The following is a 23,156-nucleotide window of genomic DNA, read 5'->3' on the forward strand; positions in this document are numbered from 1 at the left end:
AATGTGTCAATTAGGTTATCAGCATTGTGTTATGTTTGTATCAACATAAAACCATGTGATAATAAGTAAGTTGCTAGACACATTTTGCATGTTCTTTTCTGCTTCAGGCTGAAGTGGAGGAAATTTGATGAAAAAAAATTATGGTTGAAATTGACTCATTTGAAAGAAACTTAAGAAATGGTCAATTTGCTGCTTGTTTCAGTCAGTGCTAGAGGTTTACATCAATCCTTCACAATGGACCATTGTGGTTCAACTTATTTTCATTGTATCTATATTGGTGAAGAATGGAAAGAAAAGGGTACTTGAATGATTTTGAAAATAACACTTAACAATAAGAAACGTGGTCTTGGCTGATCCCAGTTAGATTATAATTTAAAGCCGAAAATGTAGGAAATACGCATTAGGCCATCTGCATCTATGGAGTGAGAATGATCGAACATTTCAGGCCAGTCTTATTTCAGGCTAAAGACAGATCAGGTTCAGATGAAAGGTTATTGACAGAACCCTCCAGTGATAGAAACCTTAACTTAGTTTTTCTCTCTCCACCATTACCAAATGTCCTGAATATTTTTGGCATTCTCTAATTTCAGATTTCCAGCATCTGTATTTTTCTTTTGCTTTGTCCTTTCCGAAGTTCTGCAGGCTACAATTGTTACAATGACAACATTTCTTGACTTGGCTTTTTTGGTTTTACTTTATTCAATCTAACTTCATTGTTGCCATGTGAGCTGCTTTCAAAGTGAGGCTGGGTGGGGTTTACTTCCTGTGTGTCTTCTTCACTTCCTGTGTGCCTTGAGTATAGCTTGAAGACTTGTGTGCAGAGGATAAACCCCAGAAGTTGAAGACAAGCCTGATTATATTTATAAATATAAAACAGATAAAACAGATCAAAGTAAAAGTTACCCACTCATGAAGCTACTTTATTAAATACTGTTAGTTGCTTTGTTGCCCAGATGAAATGACTGACATCATAATAGTACATGAACTTACGTTTAAACTTACAGTAATACATCATGTTTGCCAATAGAGTAAGCTGCAGATTGGGAGCAGAGGATTCATTGTTTTTTTTTAAATATTTTGCAGCTCAGTGCCAGGGAATTTCTGACAGTGGCTCAATTGGGGCAGTTGGCTGGTAACAACGGAACACTGCAAACCATCCGAGATGTGCAGAAAATTCTCAGTCTCATCACGAGAGACACTGTTACTGAGTTCATCGATGCATTCAGCATTGCTGTTAATCAGGTAGAACCGGCTGTAAATAAGATCTGTTGATAAAAGCTGCTTAGGAATTTTCCAAGTGAATTGATTCATTTCTAAACTGGTTCAGCACAATATGCAGCCATTTCAATGTTAATTTCAGTGCTAAAGAAGGAATGGACTGATGCTTTTAAACACGAAGGTACTGTCGATGGACGCTAACTGTAATCAAACTGTTGATAAACTGTCTGAGCTTGCCAGTTGACTGCCTAAATCAAATATTTTCTTTTTGTATGCTTCCAGACAGAATCTTCTGCTGGAGAGCGGACCAGTGTAATGCAGGATCTCTCCAACTATATCTGCCAGTTTCTTATCAGAATGGCTCCCATTCACTGAGACTCCAGCCCTACCTGTCAAAGCATTACTGAAAAATAATACTGTTAATTAAACAAATTTCTAACATGTTTAAAGCATGAAAAACAAATTAGATGCATTTCATTTAAATCAGCCACAAATCAAAGGGAAATTGCAATGCCAGTGACCAGCTGTTTATGGTTCTGTTGGCACCACTCTGTCCAAGTGTAGGATCCATGGACATCAATATGAAAATCTGAGGACATCTGTGCTGCTCTATTGGATTCCGTAAGGATGGAGCATGTGTTCCAGGATCTGCATGAGAATTTAATCTGTGCAGGCTGATCCCAAGTTTCTTACAGAAACAGAATAAAATAAGCTAAATAATTGAAAGTCTTACACAAGTGAATCACACAGGGAAATAATAATGAATCCTTTCACGATACTGTAGGTGGAAAATTCTGCCAACATTGAGCAATATCTGCCGGATGAACATTAAAGACCATCATCTGAATTAATGAATGCACCAAAATGACAACAGTGAAAATTTGTCTTGCTAAATGAGTATCCTGTTAGCTAGTTAAGTTACCATTTATAATAAGCATTGTGTCCAATGCATACAGACAACCATTCTTCCATTTCTGAACTGACCTGGATGGTTACATTAAGACCAAAAGACCAACTTATCTACATTTTGTCTACCTTGGAATTAAGGTTGTTCTAATGCCCTCTTTTTCAGAGCCATGTGGCTTTCACTTCTGATGTTGGTGCAACTTTATTGGAAAAAGTCCTGAATCTTTCTCAATCAATTCTTTCAAAAGCCAATGACACCGAGCTCCAGTTCTGGCTTGACTCAAGGTTACAAGCACTTCTACCCAGTCTCACTGCCAAAACTGTACCGATGGTATTCGTCTCCCAGACCTGCAATGGCTTTCAAATCATGTAAGTCTCCATGCAGTTATAGACATAGAAAATAAGATGTTTAGCATTTTGGCAGTTACAATTTAGATTTTAAAATTTAGACATACAGCACTGTAACAGGCCACTTTGACCCACGAGTCCGTGTTGCCCAATATACAGCCCCCAGTACATTTCGAGCAGTGGGAGGAAACCAGAGCCCCCTGGAAAAACCCACGCAGAAATGGGGAGAATCTACAAATTCCTTTCAGACAGCATGGGATTCAAACCCTGGTCTGGACCGGCTGGCACTGTGAAGGCATTGCGCTAACCGCTACATCATCTGTGCTGCCCAGTTGCTTCGCAAGATAAAGCATTTCCAGTCAGATGTAGTTGATTTTGAAATGGGCGGCATTAACAATAAATAAAAATAAAACCCTCTCAAATGAAATGTTTTTGTATCAATGTAAGGTAGAAATTAATATGATTTTAAAAACAATTAGCAATGTTTTTAACAAGAATTTTAATACTGGAAGAACAGAGGGACCTTGGGGTCCAAATCCATAGATCTCTCAAAGATGCTGCGCAGGTTGATAGGGTAGTTAAGAAGGCTTATGATATGCTGGCCTTCATTAGTCAGGGGGATTGAGTTCAAGAACCATGAGGTAATGTTGCAGCTCTATCGAACTTTGGTTAGACCTCACTTGGAATATTGGGTTAGTTTCTGGTTGCCTCATTACAGGAATGATGTGGCAGCTTTGGAGATTTACCAGGATGTTGCCTGGATTGGAGAACGTGTCTTATGGCAAGGTTAACAGAGCTAGGGTTTTTCTCTTTTGAGCGAAGAAGGACGAGAGGTAATTTGATAGATGTCTGCAAGATTATGAGTGGCATGGAGAGGGTGGACCTCCAACAAAAGGATAACAGCAGCAAATACCAAAGGACAAATATCTACATAGTGAGGGGAGGACATTTAGGGAAGACATCAGGGGAGATTTTTTTTTATATACACAGAATAATGGGTGCCTGGAATGCATTTTCAGAGATGGTGGTGGAGGTTGGTACAATAGTGGCTCTTAGACAGGCACATGGATGCTAGAAAAATAAAGAGTTATGGGTATGAGGTAGGGAAGGGTTAGATTGTTGAGTAGGTTTCTACTGGTCAGTGTGTCATTGTGGGCTGAAGGGACTGTACTGTGCTGTAATGTTCTAAGTTCCAGGAACAGTTACCTGGTTGAAGCCAATCTCATTTATAGGTGTAGATCCGTTATATATTCAAATTTTACATGGTGAATTGACAGATGGGTATCTGCAGGGTAGAAGGAAGAGTGAGTGCAAGATGGAGAAGGGGTTTGCTGTGAATAGATAAACCATTTGAGAGGAGGCGGCTTAGAACGGGTATTGATCAGATCACCGGTAGGTAGTATAGATTGGAGCACATGTGGCTCAGCACTCAGATGGGGTCTAATAAAGGGAGGGGAAAAAAATCCAGACATTTACCAGGTTTGTGATTGGAAGTGGGGAATGGGGAGAATTTGGAGGGGGAAGAGGTTAAAAATGCAGATGTCGATGATTGATGGCACGGAGGAGAGAGACGAGGATAAGGATTTTAACTGGAGTTGTAGGCAAAATTCAATGTGACCATGAAGAGCAGTTCTAGTAAGAATGAATGTTATTTCCTGTCCAATAAAAATTATTGAGTGGAAAATGCATATAGGTGTCTCCACTTTTGAAAAAGAACTCCAGCGTGCTACTTTACTGAACATTGAGTGTAGACTGCAACCATTTTAGATTCATGTGACCCTTAGAGTATGAGAGTATTTAGTGAGAGGAGTTTAAACCTTCTCTGCATTAAGCTTTCCAACAGCAATTTCATATCCTGTGCAAGAACAGGTGTTTGTGCAGTTTGTAGCCAATCCTTACTTAGATAAATTCAAAAACATCCTGTCACCACACCAGATTTCTGTGGCACCTAAAGGTCAACTGAATTAGGTAAGTTTGGAACTGGTTTACCACCAGGATTATTCTGATCCTTTTAAGTATGTTCCACCATTTTTTCCTATTACTGTGATTTTTAAAAAGCATTTTCACTGCAGAGCAGGGATGTTTGATCCTTTTACTGTGCAGTGCTTGTCTGGGGCTGCTGCCAAAAAACCAAATGCTCAAACGCAACAGAAAATGGGTGAGTGGTAAAAACCAAAGTTCAGGGTCAATATCATAGGCTTGGCTAGGCTGTTGAGGGGCAGGGGGTAGGGAAGCTGCTGGAGGGCAGCATAATCCCAAAGGAGTATGGCATGCACTGGATACAGCTGTCAGAGGCTTGGGGGAAAACTAGGGTATGTCCCCAAGCAGTTTTGCCTTGAATGCAGAACTGACAGATAATTTAAAAAAATATTTTATTTTGATTTTCATAGACTTGCAAAATTCAAACAATATACAAAGTTTGTGTTTATCCTCTCCACCCTTACCCTACTGAAAAAAAGTAAATGTACAGATGCAAATTTCAGTGGGGTCATGGACCCCTAAAGAAACCTAGGAAAAAACCAGGATGTCTAAATAGCAAAGGCTAAAAAAAACCCACAGATAATTGAAACAGGGTAGATTATGTATGAGATATGGCCCAATGATTGATGCTTCTGGTTTAATTAGAAATGCATTTTTAACTTCATTGTATCTAACACATTTCTTTATTTTCCCAGTGTCACAATTCTGAATTCCATAAAAAAGTTGTTGGATGTCAAGGTTCAAGAAGCTATTTATGAAGCTATATTGACTTTTGATAAAGGTAATGTGCAAAACTTCAAATAATTCAATCATTTTTGTGGATATATTGAATACAGGCATACTGTTTGATAGTGTAAGGCTTTTTAAATGTTGCTTGGGTGGTTAGACATACTGGAACAGCAAAGTGGTCTCAAAGAATGGGCAGACAAATTCAGCTCCACTCTGTTGATACCCAACATTCGACTAGATCATCTCAGATACCCTTGAGCACTGGTATCTTTCTAGAGATTTGGAAGAAAATGTATATCCTCCAATTTGCCTTCTGTTTTCAAGCCACAGGCAAACTGTACAGGTTTTGGTAGGGCTAGATCATTGGTAACAAACACATTTTCACTAAGACCCTTTTCTACAGTGAAAATTACCATTCAAATATTAAACTTTTTTTTTGTCCCCAAGTACTTATGATTGATTCCACCAGTATGATTGAATTCGATGTTCAATTGTAACTATTCTTAAAGCAGTGTGATTTCTTTGAGAGGAATCTCAGTTCAAACCATGTCTAAATCTAAAATGTTATGGCATTGACTGTAAATAGGAAATGTAGAAAATATCTAGTCTGGGAAACAGACAATTCAAACAACAACCCAATACTTAGGGATATCTGTGATGGAGATGATCGACATCTCTATCACATTCCCTGTGTCGTCCTCTCCCACCAACACGATACACGTAGGGAGGAGCTCTGAGGCAATAACATTGACCTGTGTTACATTCAATGTCACCAAAACTAAGGAGCTGATTGTTGACATCAGGAAGGGAGGGCCAGAAGTATACAATCCAGTGATCATCCAGAGGTGGAGAGGGTGAGCAAATTTAAGATCTTGGGAGTCACTGTCTTGGAGGGTATTTCTTGGACCTAACACTAATGGCATCATGAAGAAAGCACATTAGTGCCTCTACTTCCTCAGGAGTTTGCAGAGCTTTGGTGTGACATCAGAAACTCTAGCAAATTTCTACAGATGTGATGGAAAATGTGCTAACTGGCTGCATCATGGTCTGGTATGGGGACACCAATACCACTAAGCATAAAGCCCTCCAAAAGGTAATGGACATGGCCCAGGACATTACAGGCAAAACCCTCCACACTATTGAGAACGTCTACAGGGAATACTGCCTTTGGAGAGTAGCAGCAATCATCAAGGATCCACACCACCCAGCAAATGCTGTTATCAGGAAAGAGAGGCATGGGTGCCACAAGAATTGCACCACCAGATTCAGGAATATCTGCTGCCCCTCCAGCATGAGACCCCCTCAACAGCAAACTCAGTGACTCATTTAAGGACTCTTACTTGTGCACTGATTTTAAAAAAAAATTCTGTAATTGGTTTACAGTTCTTTGTTCATGTTTTACACTGTAGTTTTTTGCACTACCAATATGTGGTAATTCTGCCTCTCCTGCAGAAAAAGAATCTTAAGGTTGCATGTGCCATGTATGTACTCTAGCAATAAATCTAAAAGTTGACCAATGGGCACCAAAGATTAAATATTCCAGTGATTTGAGTCATAAATTGCACAAAGGAAAATGGGAGAGGTCCTTCATCCCAACCCCAGAGCATCGTTGATAACATTGCCCTGAGAAAGTCCTGCAATGTTGTGTTCCACTTGAGTAATTTGAAATGTTTACAAAATTTTTATTGAGTTTAACATAAACTTGCATCCAAAATTTTAAGGAAAACACAACAAGTCATCAAATACATACAAGTACAAAAAAGGAACGATATTAGACTTCCTGAATCCACACAAAAAACAAGTTATTGAATTAATCTATGGTAGCCATTATGAAACCCATATTTTCCAAATTAATCCAAGTAAAAATTGGTAAGAAAAAAAACAGGAAAAACCCCTAAAAACAATCTAATCAACTCCTTCCCTCTAATCAGGGTAACCTTTGTAAAAAAGGGAAATTATGGATCAGACATTCAAAATTCTCCAGAACATTCAAAATTCTCAATTCTTCCGATCATGACCATATTCTATGAATGGGCTCCTCATCTTTATTATAAATTGAAACTTTCTACCATTAATGTTGAATCTAATTTTCTCCAAGCTTAAATAGAACATTAAATCATGTAACCACTGTGAATGCTTAGGTGAAGAGTCATCTTTCCATTTCAATATAATTGCTTGTCTGGCTATCACTGTGGTAAAGGCTAAAACTTTCTCCTGAGATGCAGACAGAAGTGTGTCTGGCTCACGTGAAAAACCAAACAAAGGAATTAATGGACGAGGTTCTATTTTGATCTTAAAATTGATGATAAAGTTTGAAAAATAGCTTTTCAAAAATTGCTCTTAATTTGGGTCCTCCCAAAATACATGGATCAGTGAAGCTTCAATGTTTCTATTTATTTATTTATCTATTTATTTATTCATACACTTGCATAGTGGATCAATATCTGCACAAGTATGGACATACGAGTTCTATGTCCCACCTTAAATTGGTATAAGCAATGCCTTGCACAAAATGAACAATCATTAATCAAGTTGAGTAGATTACCAATCTTCATCTGAAAATGTTATGTTCAAATCTCATTCCAATCATTCTTAATCCAAGTCATTGAGGTTGATCTCAAATCCAATAAATTATAAATAAATGACATTAATCCACCATGAAAAAACACAAGTTAAAAAATGATACAAGGATATTAGTATTTGAGATTAGAGAAAAATCAGAAAGCTTGGACTGAACAAAATATCTAACCTTTAAATATCTAAAAATTGTTTGAGATTAAATTTGGCTGACAATTGTTCAAATAAGGCAAAGTTATCTCAAATAAAACAATCCTTATAACTTTGGATACCCAATCTATACCATTCCTTGAAACCCATGTCTATCAGAGACAGCTGAAAAATATGATCTATAATGGGACTAGCCATTAAACACATTAAATTTTCTAAATTGAGCCCATATTCTCAACCTATTTCTCATTAATGGATTATGTGTCAATTTAGAAAAGGAAAATGGCAAAAAAAATCCTAAAATTGCCAACTTTTTTTTGAAAACTTCAGTTCCATTCCTACCCAAGAGGGGTAATTCTCTGACTTATCAAAATGTAATAAATTATGGATATTAATTGTGTAATAATAAAATCTAAAATCTGGAAGTGATAATCCTCCAATCATTTTAATCATTTGAAGATGGGGTTTATTTATAACTGGTTGTTTTCCCTGCCATATGTAGGTAGAAATAACCAAATCTAATGAGCTAAAAATGTTTAGAATACTTTAGTTATTTATAGCAATTAACATTTGTCAGAGAGTAATCAAATGAATCCTTTCTTTTACCTCAGTATTTCCCCTCCTCTGCTACAAGAACAACAGTTTTGTTGTTTATCTTCAAAAGCATTACCAAAGCTTTTTTGAATTTCTGACCTTGAGAGATACCTTTCTGCATATTCCTTCAGATCGCCTTGCTCAGGTAAAAACAAAATTCTTTAAGTATTTGTGCATGAAAATTTAATTTAAAAAGAGAATTTAGACATACAGCATGTCAACAGGCCATTTCTGCCTACACCCCCCCCCCCCCAGTATTTTTTGAACATTGGGAGGAAACTGGAGCCCCTGGGGAAAACCCACACATACAAACTCCTGACTGATTTGAACCCCAATCCCAATCGCTGAAGCTGTAAAGGCATTGCACTAAACACTACGCCAGCTGTGCTGTCCTGAAGGTGATAGGACAGATATAATCACAATGTTTAAAAAACATTTCAACAGGCACATGAGCAGTCAGGGAATGGAGGGATATCGACCACAAACTAATTCCATTTGGTTGCTCATTTTCACATAATTGTCAGCCAACCCAATGTATTGTATTCTATCTGCTGGAAACTTCCTTGAACTGTATACTGATCTGCTCAGTTTTCTCACTGGTTACCAAGCTGAAAGACAATAGTTCTGGTATTCATAGTGTAACTAGCTATGAATCACTTATGGTCTGGCAATACTTTAATTGAAATCTGAGAAATTAAACTGACTTGCTCAAAAGTTTTAATTAATTACTTTAAATTATGTAAAAGAAACAGATACTCACCTACAATATTGTGTCCTCTGAAGAAATTCTCCATCTGAAAGACATAATGGGTAGAAATTTGACCATGTTTTATTCCCTGCCTATTTATGCACGATTTCAATTGTGATTTATGGTTGGCACAACTTGTTCATGTCAGCAGTGAGCATTGCACTGAACATAAACCTGGGAATAGTTTTTGGGAGTGCTCATTCACCACGTCCTGTCAAATGGCAGAAGATTTATAATTAATAGTGAGAGAGAGACGTGTACTAATAGCAGATAGAAGTCTTGGGTTGGGCCAGTATGAAAGAATTCTTAATAACTTGCAGGCCATTTGGAGTTTGATATTTTTAAATCTTTGAAAATTTAGAATACAGCATGGTAACAGGCCCTTCTGGCCCATGAGCCTGTGCCATTCAATTATACCCAATTAACCTGCAACCTCCGTACATTTTGAAAGCTGGGAGGAAACCTGAGCGCCCGGAGGAAACCCATGAAGACACAAGGAGAATGTACAAACTCCTTAGCCAGTGCCAGATTTGAACCCAGATTGCCCCCCCCCCCACCCCAAACAGCTATGCAAACTATGCCACCCCCCAATAGCAAGTCCAGATATTGGCTGGCAAACAAAGAATTATCTTTATTGTACAGATGGGGAAATCATAACAGGTAAGACATAAAACAATACTTGATACTAAAACCATATAGGTATTCACATCACAGTGATCTCCAATACCAGTGGCCACCTTCTCTCACTCTATTATTACACATATGCAGTAATATTTGGAAACTAGCACACTCTTACAAGATAGGGACTTCAACACACACTCCTGATCTCCTGTACCAACAGGGTGTGTCTCAATGCTAAGTATTTCCACACAATATTATGGCGCTCTAAGTGTAGTGCGCAGATGACCCATGACTCCTTCAGCAATATCCACAGTTCACAATCTGGCACAGAGAAGGTTTCATCTGCTGCTTGTAGTAGGCTTTTAATGTGCAGTAAACTGGGGAGTCCAGCCCAGGTCATCACTTGGTGATTAAAGGAGCCATTGGTCTGGTATGCACTAATGAATGGGCAGAGTCCAACCTTAATTGGCAGGTGATGTGACTTCCAACTAGGTTCCAGACAGAGAGGTCAGGTGACCCTCCACAATGCACCCTACAGTGACTTGCTGAGTTTCTTCAGCACATGGATGTCTGGCTGATGCTTTCAGGGAGACCAAATTACCTATTGCCAACTGATTATGATCAAAACTGAAAGTTATCCTCAATGTGGTTGATGTCGGCAACATTCTCTTTGGAGTGACTGCGTCCCAGAAAACTCCACCTTCTAAATGTTGGCAATTAAACAAATAGTAAAAACTTCCAGGGGAAGGTGTGCATGCAAAAATAGTTTAAATGTTTGTGACAAATGATTTACTGTGACCATAAATAGAGTTGATATTTTAATAATACAAATTTATATGTACATTCAACACCATCGATGTAATTCTATGTATTTCACAGGTGTTGAATACCATCAATCCCAGTGATTTTGCTGACCTGTTGAGCAGGCCAAGGTTCATTGATGACAACAAGTTTCTGATCATAGTGTTAACCCATTACATGTCCAGCCAGAGCCTGGAAACATTTGTAGATAATTTCAATTTAAAGAGCCAAGCCGTAAGTTGGAAATTTTATTTTCGTGTTTCTGATCATAGAAAGTAGTGTTGGTAAACTGGAATAGTTGTCTGAAAATGATTTGTTTGTTTCATCAGTCACTAGAGTTTAGAATTCTTAAGGTCAAAGCCCTTCCCTTAGGTTTGGGATGTCTTAGTAAGTGTGGAAACTTTGGCAGTGTATTAACTGACAAAGTTTAACAGAAACATAATGTGTCTCTGTCCTTGTAGATACCTAACATTGCAACCAACATTATAACAATGCTATCTCATTCCTCCTAGTGGAGGACTTGCTAAATTTAAATTGGGATTACTCACATTCTAATAGAGATATGCCATAAAATTAGATTAGTTTCCTCCCATTGTTTTTGGATCTTCTGAAGTCATAAATGGAAGTTCTTTCTTCATTCATTCCTTGATTCCACAAAGAGTTGTAAATTTATTGAATGTAAATTCAGCCACCAAATTAAATTGAGTTGGAAAAGGCAGGTTGTAGTGGTGGTGCATGATGGGGGAGTGTGGAGGGGAGCAAGCTTGAGTTTTCCAAGGTTTTTTTTGCAACGCATTTCTTGCGCTCACTTGTCCAAAGCACAGACTGTGCAAGGAGGTCTTTCGTTTGTGAGCTTATTGTGGGCAGTGGAGACCATACAGGAACCAGGGTTGGGGTAGTTTGAGGGTGAAACTGTGGGGAAAATAAAGGAGTTGCAGGGATGGGGAAGTCATGGGTGAGACAGGATTATGGGACAGAAGGAGAACATGAGGAAATTATGGACGAGAGAAGATATTGGTGAGGAACATGGGGGAAGATGGTTGGGGTTCATACCGGGAGAATGTTTGGGGAGATCCTAATGGAGTAAAGTTGGAGTGAGAGTGTTTTAGTGGGATGGCTGCCTGAGAAATCAGCAGTGAGTGGAGAGGGGAGATGGAAGTAAGCAATTAAGAAGACTGCCTTTCTGGAAAACCATGGAGTGCTGGACTCTATTTAAGGCCTGCTTCAGTGTGTGTGTGTGTGTGTGGAATATGCACGTGGACTGTGCTGTTTGCCAGGCTTGATTGCACAGACTATGTCAAGGATATGCTGACACTTATCTTGCTGATCATAAACTGAAATTAGGCGGACGTCAAGACAATTCACCGATTTCCAAACCTTAAAACCTATTGTCCCATTGTATTTAAATACTTCTTGTTTGTTAAGTATGATTTGGAACTTTTGAACTTCAGAAAAATAGATTAATATCAGTCTCACAATGTATTTTTCATAAAATCTTTGAAATAAATCCCTTTCCTACTTGATTTTTCCAGAGTCGTCTGACAGGTGATAATCGAGCTGCATTCTTGAAGGTTTTTTGGACATACTTTGCAACAGTCGTCTTGGCTGAAAACAATGACACTGAGGTGGAGAAGTGGCTTAATGTCAGACTACAGCCTTATCTCCCCTTTATCACCACTGACCTTCTCATTTCCAACGTTACCCTGGGAATTCCGTGCCTTCCCTACAGGAAAATGTAAAGACACTCGTATCCATTTCTATCAAAACTACAGCAATGTTCAGTGTTATCGTGCATGTTCGTAAACAGTCTGTTTGTTTGCTTATAATTCATTGTGCTTTGAAATGGGTTTAAATAAGACCACGAGAAGACTATTTTGAGGGATGAAGGGAGAACTTCAACTGTTCTTCTGGCCTTAATGTGAACTTAAAAATATTTTTTTAAAAAACATAGCAAAACTAAAAATATGAATATCTTCTTTGGTCCTGCTCTGAGGTTCCCTAAGTTGTATTCAGGTTTAATCTTCAAGATTATAGGGGTCCATCCATGTAAGATCAAGATGAAATGGACTTGTAAAGGATTGAGAATCTTTGGAAAATTCTTCATTAGAAGAATGGATGTTAAACCACAGGATTGGAAGAGAATTATAAGGGAGCAGGGAGGCTTGTGGAGTTGGGGCTAAAGATTAGAGCAGTCAAGATTTTATGAAATAATGGAAATGGTTAGGAAGTGCTCTTTTCCTTGTGTTCTTATGCAGAAATTGGTTTGAAAATGATATTGTACAGTTTAATAATTGGTAAATAAAAACATGAAAGCAGTAGGAAAATAAGTGATTATAAGAGATCAAATATTAATGCATTTGTGTTTCAAATTTAGTGTAAGAACACTCAACGCTCGCTACACTGACCTAACTCCAAATGAACGGGATATCATCTACAATGGTATTAAAGTTTATTTACAAAAAGGTAATGTGAATGTCTCATTTTGATGCATTCAGTTAGAGATCTTTGAGAGATGCCTATTTTATAAGTGCCAGCTGCTGTTTCAATAGCAATGCCATCATTTCTAGACAGAATGAAGATTTCTACTTCCACATCTCTGAAGAGGTAAACTGAGTGCTGATTCGTACCAGGTCTGAGTGCTAAACGAATTGCTGGGTTTAATATCAACAGCAACGACAATGGAATAATCCCTGAAGTCTGTTGCCACTTTGAACTCATTCAGGGAAACCATCCAATGATCCCAAGTTATTGTCCAATAACTCCCTTGTCTGCAACCGATAGTCTTTTGAATAGTTCACCTGTAACTGAATAAAATTAGTCTTCAGAGATGCACTTCTGAATGACCAGAGAGGGAAGTGGCTCTGACCAGGTTCTTCCACTCATTAGCCACACTGAAGCAAAATTTCTGAGACAAATTACATTCTTGCTGCCTTTGTGGATTATCAACAGGATTTGGCTCTATCTGGCATGATGGTCCTCCATTGAACCTTCAAAGCTTCATCCAATGTTACATTTCTCTCAGGATTGAGGACTCCGAGAGATTGAGTCACCTACAACTATACTCACTGGAATTCAGAAGAATGAGTGGGGATCCTAGAGAAACTTATAAAGTTACAAAAGGGATAGATAAGATTGAAGCAGGAAAGTTGTTTCCATTAGTCGGGGAGGCAAGAATTTGGGGGCATGGTCTCAAGATTCTAGTGAGTTGATTTGTGATGGAGATGAGGGGGAATTGCTTTTCCCAGAGAATTCTCTGCCTAAGGAAGCAGTCGAGGCTGCCTCATTAAAAATATTTCAGACAGAGAGATATTTTTGCATCATAGGGGAATTAAGGGATATGAGGAAAAGGGAGGTAGGTGCAGGTGAATCCAGAGCCAGATAGATCAGTCACTGGCTTGACAGACCATATGACCTATTTCTGATCCTGTTTCTTACATTCTCCTAATCAAGAGGAAGTTCTTTATCCATTTTGTTGACAAGACTAGCCAAACAAGGATGGTTGGCTTTGAGGGTCACCAGCCACTTTAACAATTCCACAGTGGGACCCCTGTAATAAAGCTTAGAATTACATCTACTCCTGATAATGCTGCACATCTGATATAGGCAAATGCTCCACAACAATTTGTATCTACGAGAATGTGGGTTCTGGGCTTGCAGTCTCACTGATACAGCTGGACAGCAAGGGTTTGGAGATAAAATGCTTTCCTCTGAAGGAAATCCTAAGCCTTATCAGTGAATATAATCCCAAGTGTTTGGGTGTATCCTCCATTTGATCTTGTATACACAGCCTTATTTATTTAATTGAAACTAGTTAAAATACAAAAGAGCAGGGGTGATGCTGCTCTGGGAACTTGCTTAGGTGTCATGTATCATTAGATGAATAGGGCCTTGTCCCACACCGGACCCAACATGGGTCATGCCAGCATGGGCCATGTGCCACTCTCCAACATTGGCCCTGCAGTCACTGCACAAACCTTGGATGAACAGCTAAATCATGGGATGTGGAGGTTGAGAGGAACACTTGTCCCCTCCAGCTGAGTTGATACTGGCACTGGGTCCACTGCTGTTCCACCATTCTTCACAACGTGGAAAAGGTTTATGACCAAAATCAACTTCGACAATGGACCAAAGAATCATTCAACAGAGACCACAAAGAGATGTGCTTTGAACTGCAAAAATAATTTATAGTCAGAGTTAATGCACATTTTTCTTATTTCATGAGGAGTCAAAAAGCGCAGAAGCTTCCACCAACCACATACACAACGACTATCAAGTACTCATCCATTACTAATCTCAATATCTTTTACATTATGTAACAGGTCCCAAACCAAAGTGTTATGATCCAAATGACACAGCACTGAATTCCACTGCCTGGTTCATTAATTACCTGGGACTGTTTATGAATCAAATGTCACTGATTGATCTTCACTCCTTCTTTGATAATGAAGCACAGGTATTCATTTCATTGATTCTCTGAGAGTAAAGATATTAACTAATTTAATGGTCAGACCTCTGTACTTAGCATATCCACTCTGAAGTGTTCAGATGAATTTATTCAGTAATTCGTTATCAGTATAATTATTCCTTTGCCTGCTTGTCGGCTGTTCAATGCTGTCCTTTCATTCCTCATCTGCAGTTTTTGAATGAATTGTCAAGGAATAAATTGACAAGTGGCTCCATTTCTGCCGTGCTCAAAACAATCCTAAATTACCCCTGTTCCAGTTTTGCATGTTTTACCCCAACAAGCTCAGATCTAAAAAAAAATCTGCAGGAAAGTAATGTTTCCTTTAAAAAGTGCCGTTGCAGAATTTGTCCCTGTTACTTAGTTCCACTTCACTACTTACAGTAAAATCCCGGTTATTCGGAATTCAAGCCACCAGCAGTCTTAAGCAACCGTCAAAAAGAATTGCAGAAAATAAATAGGTAAAAAATACTAAAGTTGAAATTTGATCTCCCGACTGGTTCGTTCACCAATCACAAAGCGCACAATCTCAAGCAACTGGGAAATGCACTTATCCAGCATCTACCAATCGCTATAGTCGCCAAATACCAGGGGTTTTATTGGAAAACTCACACTGAGCACTTGTACTTTGGTGAATAGTTTTCACAAGCAGAGTGTAAATTCAACATGACACTTGGATTGAATCTACCCTTGGAGGCTCTGTCTGCTTATGGGTCAATGCATTATTAGCATTGAAGTGGGTGTTCAAAAGTTGCATTATATGGCATACATGCAATAAGATTGATTGCATTCATGATAAATTTTAGTCTACAAATCAAATTAAGGAATCTTGTAACTCCTAAAAGGACGTGTTCATTGGCACTTCCCCTTATCTTACCATCTCCTCTTTTGGACCTTTAACTTGTCTTTCTGCTTTTCCAAAATGAAGAGAAATTGTTTACAAGTAAATGTTGCAAAAAGTTTAACCATTGTCTTTGGATCATTTCCCTGAACTAATACCTTTGCTAATCCTAACAACTATGTGATGTTGGATTAGAGCCCTTACAGGCTGCTTGTTGAATTCGACTCTGAGATGAGCTTCCAACCATGCTAATCGCAGATTGTGCGCTTTCAGCTTCATCCCATCTCTTGACTTCAATCCTGCCTTTGCTCATTGATGCCGATATTATCTAAATCACCACAATAATTATTTTTAGTCATAAGTTAGAACATTAAGGTTTGAGTGGGTACACTGGTTTCATTGTATTTGATCTTTCCTAGTCTTTTTTTAGATTCACTAGTTTTTCAGTTTCTACTGAGGGGTATATTTTTTAATGGAAACAATGAACTATTTTCATGATTGAATTAAATAACTTCTCTCAAAACTTCATTCAGATTCAGGTATTTGTGGCAAATGTTGAAAACCAGGCTCTTCTAGAAAATCTGATGTTATCCCCTGAAGTGTCAAGATTCTTTATTAACTTGCTGGTGAAAAATGATTCAGGTTTTAACATTTCGAGGTATGTTGGGTGAAATATTGTATTTTAAACATATTTCAGTTTAAAACTAACATTGGTTAGGCAGCTAAGTGTTGTCAGGGACGAGTTATTTTTGTCATGTGGAGAGATAAGAATGTTAATTTTTATTTTTCAATTTATGGGCCATGGTTATTGTCATCAAGGATTCTCAGCCTCTTGTACTGCTGTTGTCCACAGAGCATGGGAGTTGATGGAATGTGTGAGAGAATTATCTGAAATGTTTTTAGAATGAGAGTGACACAGTTTTTATTAGCAGAACAGTTAACGTCCAAACACCATGGGTTTGAAAAAAAGAAAAGCGTGGAAAGCTTTTTATTTTAGGCAGTAAGATGTTTGTATCTGAAGGGTTAATGGAAGTGGATTCTATGCTTCTCAAAATGGCATTAGAGGTATACTGTAAGGTGATGTAAACCCTGGCAGAAAGTGAGATGAAGTGAAACTAATTAAATAGCTTTCAAAGTTAATCAAGTACATGGGGTAAATGGTCTTGGTTTATGCCGAATTGTTCGATAGTCTCCTTCATGTTTTTAAGTTATACGGATCATTCCATTGACAAATTACATCATATTAATTATTATTTTACAACATTTGTTCTTGTAAAGTACGGTGACACATGAAAATACCGTTTTTGCTGACAATCAATGAAATAAATATGCTGCCATAAATAAAAGCAGAAAATGTTGGAAATTGGAAGCATTTGTGTAGGGAGAAACAATTCATATTTCAGGCCATCAATTGTCACTTTAGACCACCTTGTCTGTTCTGACTATGATCCCTTTTCCCTGCCTGTTCTTTTGTCTGTCTAAATGCCTTGTAAACATTACTCGCTGGAAATGTTTTAAGTTATACAGAAATGGCAGTGGACGGGAGAGTTATGAGTTAAAATGAAATGTGAAAAAAAAAAACAGATGACACAATGTAGGGGTATGAAAGGTTTGCTAATGGCAACTAATCTATCTGGAGGAGGAATAAATAGAGGGAAGAATACAAGAGAGAGAGTGTTTTAGTGAATATTTATTCCAATAACTAATGTGCATCATCTAACCTTGTGAGACAATCTTATTGGCCTTTAATGTTTCAATTACATTTATTGAAAATCGGTTACTGACGAAAAATGAATGCAGGGCATCGCTAAAGCCACGCAAACTAATCCTATAACTGTCTTCTTTGCAGTCTGCCAAACTCATTGGTTTGCTTAGTTGGTGGCACTGATCTCATTGCATCCTTGAATGAGCAGCAAACTCTGACTTTAATTGAAAGGGTAAATGATGTCTGTGGGCTGAGCACCTCACCCAATCGAACTAGTGATGCAGCATTTCTGACAGATGAACGACGGAAGGTGAATAGAACAGCATCTATGCAAAAATAATCATAAATGTGTCTAGTTATATGGAGCAGAAGCAAAAATGTTTGCAGCCAAGATTATAGAGTTATGTATTAAAATTATTTGAATACTTTCACTGAGTTTTAAACCGATCTTTTATTGAAAATTTAAAGTTTAAAAAAAAACTGTATCCTGGGGGCTCTTTTGATTTTTTGCAATAGAAATGTTGACACCTTAATTCACAAAAGTGTAACAGGCTGCTATTTACATCACAGGCCCTCATAAAGTTACAAATAATCCTTACACATTTTCATTGATCCTACATTCATGATTAACATTAATTATATATTCAGTTCTATTAAAATCCATTGATTTAGCTATTCTTTATGGTCATCTTCAGAGGGTATGTGTACTGCGTCAAGTTGCCAAGCTATTTGCTCAGTTAACTGGTCTTTGTATGTCGGACAAAAAAATGCAGAATTCAGGGCTTCTCCAGCTTCTGCTGGTAATGCATGTGTAAGGACTTTCCACAGAGAGCAAGATAAAAATAAGGATTTTGCTTTTTCTCTCAGGGGAGTACAAATATTCATTCCAAAAAGAATAAAATTGGAATAAGATGAATGAATACATCAACCTTTACTACTATTTTTAGAGATGTGGGTGTCTGTCAGGGTGCATTAGAAATATTGCATTGTTTTCTGCACCTTGAGCTGTAAATTTAGCTTCAAAGTCGCATCCATCCACATTACATTTCACGTTTATTATCTCATCCATGAAACAGAAACGTCCTTTTTCCCCACTGCACCCATTGACTTACCGAGAGCAATGTACAGACATAAAATGAATGCCACCAGCTCATTGAAAAAGTCATTTGAAAATTCTTTCTGTTCACTTCTGTTTCTTACAGCTCTCAATACTTCTTGTGAACAAGTTCGACAACTTCTCAGTCAGCACTCTGAACACTTTGGGACAGACATCTGTTGGACTGTCATTTTCACAGATTAAAAGCATTGATGGGGACAGTCTAAAGGAAGCTCTGCCAAGCCTGAGTAAAGTTAAAGGCTGGAATCTGGGCCAGGCTAGAATCATTGTGAACAAGCTACTTTCACAGAACTTCCAGGTAACAGCTGAAACATCTACAAAAAACTGAATGTATTATTTTGATACATAGAGGAATGAAATTAAGATAATCCTGTTTAATATTTGCATTGCTTCTGCAGTACTTACACTCTTCAGGCATGTTTTAAGATGTGACCAGTTGAAAGAAATTTGACCTTTAGACAATAGAATAGAAAGGCCTGAACTCTATATTGACAAATCCAATGGGTGGATTATAATGATTGATTATTCTGAATTGATCTGTAAACAAAATGGTTGAAACTTGAAATTGCTTTTCATATTCCACATTCAGATTGCATGAAGGTATCTGTCATAGGGACCACTTTATGTTGCCGTAAAACCATATTAATCCATCATCACCTGGATTTTTCTGATGCTTATCTGCAGATATTCGAGATTATGGGATGTTATTCCTTTACTACCTAATCACATGATTAACTTGCTTTTTTTTTGATGCTACACAATACAATATTTTTACCAATTTAAAGTTGAGCATGGGAAATGAGCCCAGGTGACCTTTCAGGAAATGGAATTGGATGAGTCAGATGTCAAACCACTGGGATTTCTATATCTTCAGACAGCAGATTATCAACACTTCACCAGTGATGTACCTTTTAGCAGCTGGTTCCTTATGTAACATCGGTGACTCTTTGCAGCTTGTCAGAATTTGTGAAGGGCAAGTTTTGAATGTACATTGGTGCTGTTAGTTGGGCAAAAGTTGCATCTCCATACAGAGGAGCCCATAGTTTTTCAGAATACTTCATGGATCTGCAGCCTCCATCCTGAAAATACCTGAAATGAAATACAGGAGCAAATTCATCTTATTACAAGTAATCTCTCTATGCCTGTGAGGTGGTCAGGAAAATTAAGTGGAAAAAAATCTCTCCTTTGTCCCCAAAATGGTATTGATCTATTTGCAACTGGCTTAGATTGTGGGTAGAGATTTAGGAGATGCAAGTTTTAAATGATTAGTACTTGAAATTGGAAATAATAATCTATTAATCCCAGAATAGTAGTATTGTGTAGGCTCCCTGGAAATCTTGAGAAAAATGTTAATTGTGAAACTCATGATCAGGACCATCAAATATGTTTGTTGGAACTATTGAACTTACATCCATATCGTTTTTGTTTGTGCATGCTTTCTGTTAAATAGTTGCAAAGGACTTTTCTAAGAATTACTATGACCCTTTGCCTTCACAAGGCACCCAATTCCACATTAATTTATTGTTCCGAAGTGTGGCAACTTCTCTGATTTAGGGACTGACTTTCGGGTATGGCTTTTTGCACAAATGCCTGATTACTTAGGATCTTCTTTTCTCAGCTTGGTGTCCTGTTCTCGATTGCATGTGAATTAGCCAAATGGGATTATATAAAATATTAATTAGGGGCGGCATGGTTGGCGTAGCGGTTAGCACAATGCCTTTACAGCGTCAGCGATCGGGTCCGGGGTTCGAATCCTGACTGTAAGGAGTTTGTACGTTCTCCCTGTGTCTGCTTGGGTTTCCCCAGGGGCTCCGGTTTCCTTCCACTGTTCAAAACGTACTGGAGGTGTAGGTTAATGGGTGTAAATTGGGTGGCACGGACTTGTGGGCCGAAATGGCCTGTAACTGTGCTGGATGTCTAAATATAAATTTTAAAAATGTTAAATCTCACAGAGATGATTTCATGTAAAATAAAGACTGCTTTATTGCCATTTGTTGCTCAGTAGTTTAGTTGCAAATCAGATACAGCCTTCCTGTCATGCGTAATTCACTGAAATATGGTTTCAGTTTTGAATTAATTTCTGTTATATTTGTTTGAAACAACTAGGTCAATAATATACAGAATCTGCAGAGTCTGGGCAGCTTAGTGTCTGGCATTCCAAGCAACGTGTTCAAGCGCATTGATCCAGAGGTGTTCAAAGGGTTATATACCCAATTAACATTTGTGGAGAACATTGGGGCAGCTCCTCAACCGATTAGAATGATCTTTGTTCTGCAAGTGAGTGATCTGGTAACATAATGGCTTTAAAATCCAGTTTGTTTCTTTCTGCTGTCAGTATTTCTCTATCAGTCTGATGATTGTTAATATCTGTGTGTATTAGTCTCGGGGTATTGATCTTCTTTACCATTCTAACTCAGATACTGAGGAGCGAAGAAGACCCTCGAACAATCGTAAAGAACATTCCATCTGTTTTAGCCAAGGAAATCCCACCTTCACTATTAAATTCAGACCTAATGCTGGAAGACGTGAACAACAAGCAATGGGTTCCCAGTCAGGTAAATTGCAGTTGTCTTTGTAGTCACCTTTTAATTGATTGCGAGTAACAGTAAAATCCCCATTTTCCAGAATTCATGCAACTGACAGCCTCAAGCAGCCGGCAAAAAAACCCCAGAAAATAAATAAGTAAAAAATAAGAAAGTTAAAAATTGGCGACCCTAGTGGTCAGTTTGCCAATCACACACACAATCTTAAGAAACCGGAAAATTCACATATCTGGTGTCTACCAATCCCCAAAGGTGCCGGATACAAGGGGTTTTACTGTACAGGTACTTAAATTATATTTTTAATTGTTGAAAAAAGTGTAATCTATTTGTTTTTAAAACTCTCTGAATATCAGATGCATTTAAAAACATTTTGAAGACCATTGATAGTGCAAACTGGCAATGGTCATTAAGGTATTCTGGAAGTGGAACTTCAGGAGTTTCCAGCTGAGGCCCGGCTACTGCTCACAGCTCACTTACCTTAAGGGGTGGCTGCAGTATCTAGTTTATCAATCTGACAGAGATGTAACAGCAAAATGACCATCCAGGAAGAAAATTACATGACTCCCTAGGTAATCTATCTACTCTTATTAAATCCCACGTTAAATCCTTTGGGGTGCCCTTCGATCCTCCCTTCAGATTTGACAAACGTAGCGATAGCCTGCTTTTTCCAGCTCTATACCATTGTTAAAAGAAAACCGTATCTCTCACTCAAGAACCTTGAAAGGATTATTCACGCCCTTATCTTCTCACGTCTGGACTACGTTAACTCTCTATACACTGGGATTTGCCAATCCTCCCCAACCCACTTCATTCGGTTCAGAATGTTGTGGCTAGGGTCCTGACAGGTGCCAAGAAGAGGGACCATGTCACCCTAATTCTGGCCTCCCTGTGGTTCAGAATTGACTTCATGCTGCTGATATCAACAACCTTGCTCCCCACCCCATATCTCTGATCTGCTTATGCCCTATTCCACTTCCAAGCAGCTCAGGTCAGCTACTGCCTGACAGATCCATGCACTTCGCGCACACAAAGGGGAGACCAGGCCTTCGCAGTTATAGCCACCGAACTCTGGAACAGCATTCCCCTGACCAGTAAGTAACCCCTTCCCTCCACTGCTTTAAATCCAGGTTAAAAACGTTTCTTCTGTCATTAGCGTTTAACATCTGAAACCCTTTGTACATTCCTAATCTCCGACAGCGTTGCACTATTCGCTGCAATTGTGGTCTATTTATAACGTCTTAATCTGCTGTTCCGTAAATAGTGTACTAGTTTCGATCACTTGCCTTGGTCTGTACAGCACTTTGGTGAATGCAAGTTATAAAAAATGTGCTATATAAATAAAGAACTTGAACTTAACTGCAGCAACGAGTCTTCAGTCTCCTAAAGCAGCCATTCTCAACCTTTTTTCACCTGTGTTCAAAGGTTTATGGGCCTCCCTTCCCTGTGAAGCAGTCAACTTTGGGATTTTTTTCTGACCTCACCGACTACATAAAAAACATTAAAAAAAAATTATGTTAGGCGAGGTTAAAAGAAAATCAGGTATTTTACTTAAACGTGCTGTGGCCCCCCTGTGAGTGGGGGTGGGATGCGTATGGCCCCAATTAAGAATAACGGTTCTAAAGGATGGGATATGGAAAAGACTTAACTCTGGTGAATTTCACATGACACCATGTCGATGGAAATACATTGAGAACTAGGTCATGAGGAAAATGGTTGTACATAATCTTGGATAAATTATTCCAAAATTAACAATAATCTTATAATAGAAGTATGGACACTTTTTAAATTTCCTTAACTCAGAAAACAATCTTTTGTG

The 23,156-nt window shown here is 38.3% G+C and overlaps 1 protein-coding gene across 1 annotated transcript in view; it reads left to right on the forward strand.

The window, feature by feature from the left end:
• The window catches only part of LOC138746590 (uncharacterized), a 133,601-nt gene that overhangs the window by 43,228 nt on the left and 67,217 nt on the right, over window positions 1-23,156 (forward strand). Inside the window, exons 22-34 of the mRNA XM_069904881.1 lie at window positions 1,084-1,242; window positions 2,291-2,493; window positions 5,148-5,233; window positions 8,520-8,647; window positions 10,751-10,906; window positions 12,205-12,407; window positions 13,047-13,135; window positions 14,992-15,125; window positions 16,509-16,633; window positions 17,825-17,990; window positions 18,883-19,095; window positions 20,904-21,074; window positions 21,215-21,352. Coding sequence (XP_069760982.1) covers window positions 1,084-1,242; window positions 2,291-2,493; window positions 5,148-5,233; window positions 8,520-8,647; window positions 10,751-10,906; window positions 12,205-12,407; window positions 13,047-13,135; window positions 14,992-15,125; window positions 16,509-16,633; window positions 17,825-17,990; window positions 18,883-19,095; window positions 20,904-21,074; window positions 21,215-21,352 — 1,971 coding nt within the window. The remainder of the gene's footprint in view (window positions 1-1,083; window positions 1,243-2,290; window positions 2,494-5,147; window positions 5,234-8,519; window positions 8,648-10,750; window positions 10,907-12,204; window positions 12,408-13,046; window positions 13,136-14,991; window positions 15,126-16,508; window positions 16,634-17,824; window positions 17,991-18,882; window positions 19,096-20,903; window positions 21,075-21,214; window positions 21,353-23,156) is intronic.

This window comes from Narcine bancroftii, chromosome 12, assembly GCF_036971445.1.
Source record: "Narcine bancroftii isolate sNarBan1 chromosome 12, sNarBan1.hap1, whole genome shotgun sequence".
In the NCBI taxonomy this organism is placed as follows: Eukaryota; Metazoa; Chordata; class Chondrichthyes; order Torpediniformes; family Narcinidae; genus Narcine; species Narcine bancroftii.